Source organism: Oncorhynchus keta, unplaced genomic scaffold (genome assembly GCF_023373465.1).
Source record: "Oncorhynchus keta strain PuntledgeMale-10-30-2019 unplaced genomic scaffold, Oket_V2 Un_contig_18799_pilon_pilon, whole genome shotgun sequence".
NCBI classification, from domain to species: Eukaryota; Metazoa; Chordata; class Actinopteri; order Salmoniformes; family Salmonidae; genus Oncorhynchus; species Oncorhynchus keta.
The window spans coordinates 1-4,958 of NW_026281113.1; the positions used below are offsets into that span (position 1 = coordinate 1).

A 4,958-nucleotide genomic window follows, 5' to 3' on the forward strand; every position below is an offset into this window, starting at 1 on the left:
CTAGTAGCTCATTAGCCACAGGACTGCCAGGTAACTAACTAGTAGCTCATTAGCCACAGGACTGCCAGGTAACTAACTAGTAGCTCATTAGCCACAGGACTGCCAGGTAACTGGCTAGTAGCTCATTAGCCACAGGACTGCCAGGTAACTAACTAGTAGCTCATTAGCCACAGGACTGCCAGGTAACTAACTAGTAGCTCATTAGCCACAGGTAACTTCTTCGCTCATTAGCCACAGGACTGCCAGGTAACTAACTAGTAGCTCATTAGCCACAGGACTGCCAGGTAACTAGCTAGTAGCTCATTAGCCACAGGACTGCCAGGTAACTAGCTAGTAGCTCATTAGCCACAGGACTGCCTAGCTAGTAGCTCATTAGCCACAGGACTGCCAGGTAACTAGCTAGTAGCTCATTAGCCACAGGACTGCCAGGTAACTAGCTAGTAGCTCATTAGCCACAGGACTGCCAGGTAACTAGCTCATTAGCCACAGGACTGCCAGGTAACTAAGCTAGCCACAGGCTGCCAGGTAACTAGCTAGTAGCTCATTAGCCACAGGACTGCCAGGTAACTAGCTAGTAGCTCATTAGCCACAGGACTGCCAGGTAACTAGCTAGTAGCTCATTAGCCAGGACTGCCAGGTAACTAACTAGTAGCTCATTAGCCACAGGACTGCCAGGTAACTAGCTAGTAGCTCATTAGCCACAGGACTGCCAGGTAACTAACTAGTAGCTCATTAGCCACAGGACTGCCAGGTAACTAACTAGTAGCTCATTAGCCACAGGACTGCCAGGTAACTAGCTAGTAGCATTCAAGATTAGCTAGCTAGTAGCTCAGGACTGCCAGGTAACTAGCTAGTAGCTCATTAGCCACAAGACTGCCAGGTAGCTAGCTAGTAGCTCATTAGCCACAAGACTTCCAGGTAGCTAGCTAGTAGCTCATTAGCCACAAGATTGCCAGGTAGCTAGCTAGTAGCTCATTAGCCACAGGACTGCCAGGTAGCTAGCTAGTAGCTCATTAGCCACAGGACTGCCAGGTATCTAACTAGTAGCTCATTAGCCACAGGACTGCCAGGTTGGTGAAACTAACTAACGTAGTCCATATTTCAGAACTGATTCAGATTGATGCCGTGTGAAGTGTTTCTGGGTATTTAATCCCTCCGTCCGTCTCCAGATGAGGTCCCGGTCTCCGCCACCCCGGTGACAGCCTACTACCACGGCTGTATGGACGTCAACGTCAACGCTCGACTGTTAGACTTCGACGAGGCGGACACTAAACACAACAGCATTAAGTCCCACTCCTGCCCCCTGTCTCGCCCCCAAGACACTCTCTGACGACCCCCCACCACCACCACTCACCCTACAGGAAGTGACCCTCACAGCCAGGTCGACCAATCACCACACTTCTCTGTCCTGAGGCCCAAATCTGTGTATATGATCCTCTACCTAATGATTAGGAGGAGGGGAGGGAGGGAGGGGGTAGGGGGAGAGAAAGGAGTGGGGGAGGGATGGGGAGAGGCAGGGAGAGAGGGGAGAAAGGGGGAGGGAGGGGTGGAAGGGAGAAAGGGGAGGTAGATATGGTGGGTGGACTTGCACAATGCAGTCATTTCTGTTTATTTAGTTTCCTGCACTCTTTGTTAGACTGTTTTTGAAGGTTTCATATTTTTCATTGGACACTTGTCCATCACCCTCACCATGGTTTGTATTGCCGTGAAATAAACACCAGGCTCTGTTCCTGTGAAGAAGAGGAGTTACCAAAACATGTTGCCATGGACACTGACTGTTCCAGCATCACTTGTTCTGTTGCCATAGACACTGACTGTTCCAGCATCACTGGTTCTGTTGCCATAGACACTGACCGCTCCAGCATCACTTGTTCTGTTGCCATAGACACTGACTGTTCCAGCATCACTGGTTCTGTTGCCATAGACACTGACTGTTCCAGCATCACTGGTTCTATTGCCATAGACACTGACTGTTCCAGCATCACTGGTTCTGTTGCCATAGACACTGACTGTTCCAGCATCACTGGTTCTGTTGCCATAGACACTGACTGCTCCAGCATCACTTGTTCTATTGCCATAGACACTGACTGTTCCAGCATCACTGGTTCTGTTGCCATAGACACTGACAGTTCCAGCATCACTGGTTCTGTTGCCATAGACACTGACTGTTCCAGCATCACTGGTTCTGTTGCCATAGACACTGACTGTTCCAGCATCACTGGTTCTGTTGCCATAGACACTGACTGTTCCAGCATCACTGGTTCTGTTGCCATAGACACTGACTGTTCCAGCATCACTGGTTCTGTTGCCATAGACACTGACCGTTCCAGCATCACTGGTTCTGTTGCCAGGGGTTCCATAGACATGTAGTGAAACAGCTGAGTTCTGGAAGGTTCTGATACAGTGGAATGACCTGGGATACATGGTTCTGGTATATACAGTCGGAAGTTTACATACACTTAGGTTGGAGTCATTAAAACTTGTTTTTCAACCACTCCACAAATTTCTTGTTAACAAACTATAGTTTTGGCGAGTCGGACAACAAAGTCAAGGTATTGGAGTGGCCATCACAAAGCCCTGACCTCAATCCCATAGAAAATCTGTGGGCAGCACTGAAAAGCGTGTGCGAGCAAGGAGGTCTTCAAACCTGACTCAGTTACACCAGCTCTGTCAGGAGGAATGGACCAAAATTCACCCAACTTATTGTGGGAAGCTTGTGGAAGGATACCCGAAACGTTTGACCCAAGTTCAACACTTTAAAGGCAATGCTATCTGATAGATAGTTGAGTGTATGTAAAGTTCTGACCCACTGGGAATGTGATGAAAGAAATAAAAGCTGAAATAAATAATTCTCTACTATTATTCTGACATTTCACATTCTTAAAATAAAGTGATCCTAACTGACCTAAGACAGGGAATGTTTACTAGGAATAAATGTCAGGAATTGTGAAAAACTGAGTTTAAATGTATTTGGCTAAGGTGTATGTAAACTTCCGACTTCAACTGTATGTAGATGAGATAGATTGAATAGATATGTACCACATACAGGGTGATTTCTGGTTCTCACTTTTGTCTCTCTCCCTTTCTTCAGACACCCCAATGGTTAACTGTATATAAAAACACGCTCACTTTAATATATAAGTTAAACGTAGTTGTTTTTGTTGATGGATTGAGTGTTTTTGTGTGTGTTTATTTGAACAAAAGTGATCCCAACGCATACTTGCTTTGGTACGAAAAACTGTGGTTGTGTCTGAAATCTTTCTAGCCTACTGCTTCTAATCAAATCAAATGTATTTATTAAAGCCCTTCTTACATCAGCTGATTTCTCAAAGTGCTATAAAACCCCAAACAGCAAGCTAAAATGTACTAGCCATACTACGTACGGATATACTAGTAAAACGCAGTATTAGACGTTAAACAAATATCAACATACTTGATAGGAAAGAAGCAGCGGACACAGTTTCTGACGGACGTTTTATGGTGTGACACAACATACCGGTACGTGCCATTTTCGTTTGTCAACCTGAACACAATGTTAGCCAGCAGCTGACAAAATGAGTTTGTTTTTGGCCAAATTGTCATGCAAAAGGGACATAGACGAGGTAATAAAAACGGTCGCCGAAAAGGTTTTAGTTCTTCGGTTTGGAAGGGATGAAGACTCGGTCTGCCTGCAGCTTGACGAGATTGTAAGTAGCTAACATTAGCATGTGTAGCTAGATGGCTAACTAGCTAGCTCTACCAGCTAACTACTACAATATTGTGGCCAGTAAACATTGACATGCATGTCAGTCGTTACCAATATTTACAACAACACTGTCATTGTAAAAAAAAATGTTTTTAAAAACGTTTGTCTGAGTCGGAATGACAGTGTTGTCATTCTTTTGCCAGCTGTCCAAAACCTCCCACGACCTGAGTAACATGGCGTCTATCTACATCGTGGATGTGGACTCGGCTCCCGTCTACACGAGATACTTCGACATCAGCTACATCCCGTCTACCGTCTTCTTCTTCAACGGACAACACATGAAGGTTGATTATGGGTGAGGAAGATGGCCTACAACTGGACTCGGGCGTTAGAATACCACTGGTTGATTATACAATGTTAGTTTCAGTGAGTTGTAACACACTCTCCTTTTAATGTCATAGATGTGGGTACTCCTCATATTAGCTACAAACCATTTCCCCTTTGTAGGCCTATAGCTAAAACACTGTTGTCCCTATACAGGTCTCCAGATCACACCAAGTTTGTGGGCAGTTTTAAGACCAAGCAGGACTTCCTGGATCTGATCGAGGTGATCTACAGAGGAGCTATGAGGGGGAAGATGATCGTCAAGAGTCCTATCGACCCTCAGAACATCCCCAAGTACGACCTGCTCTACCATGGGATCTAATCCCATCACGACCTGCTCAACCATGGGATCTAATCCCATCACGACCTGCTCAACCATGGGATCTAACCCCATCACGACCTGCTCAACCATGGGATCTAACCCCATCACGACCTGCTCAACCATGGGATCTAGATTTCACCACGATTCCCCACCCTTCAGCGGTTTCAAGCACCCTGGCTGCAGATGTTGTCTGGGGCCTTCAGCACGGTTTTGAGTGCTCAAGCTGCTGACAATTCATGGGAAAAGAAAACGTCTGACCAGCACAGAACGGATTGGCCCAGCCTGGACAACTGTGGTATTGGCGTTATCAAGAGACCCCACTGCAGCTGGCGCCATCTCACTTCACCATTCATACCGATGTCGTGTTTAGTGAAACTGTCCATAACGTGAGGGTTGATGTTTCCTAGGGAAATAGATCTCTATAAGAGACACAGGTACATGTCAAATGTGGACAATCCTTTATTTCATACAATGAAGACCTGTTGACAGCTGGACATTTCTTGTTGCCTCTTGTTTTATAGTGGGAATGAATGCTGAATCTAATGTATGTTTGGTGACGAGGTCTGA

General features: G+C 45.9%; 1 protein-coding gene across 1 annotated transcript; it reads left to right on the plus strand.

Annotated features, from left to right (window-relative positions):
- Nucleotides 1-3,444: 3,444 nt before the first annotated feature.
- LOC127920283 (thioredoxin-like protein 4B) lies at nt 3,445-4,554 on the plus strand. Its single transcript, XM_052504217.1, has 3 exons — nt 3,445-3,686; nt 3,889-4,040; nt 4,226-4,554. The coding sequence occupies exons 1-3, from the start codon at nt 3,555-3,557 to the stop codon at nt 4,389-4,391; spliced, it is 450 nt and encodes a 149-aa protein (XP_052360177.1). The 5' UTR covers nt 3,445-3,554; the 3' UTR covers nt 4,392-4,554.
- The last annotated feature ends 404 nt before the right edge of the window (nt 4,555-4,958 follow it).

Bases quoted from the DNA above. Each gene is read 5' to 3' on its own strand.
- LOC127920283 (XM_052504217.1), top strand. From the start codon at position 3,555: ATGAGTTTGTTTTTGGCCAAATTGTCATGCAAAAGGGACATAGACGAG. The intron at 3,687-3,888 runs GTAAGTAGCTAA...TTCTTTTGCCAG, and splicing joins GCCTGCAGCTTGACGAGATT to CTGTCCAAAACCTCCCACGA. The intron at 4,041-4,225 runs GTGAGGAAGATG...GTCCCTATACAG, and splicing joins CACATGAAGGTTGATTATGG to GTCTCCAGATCACACCAAGT.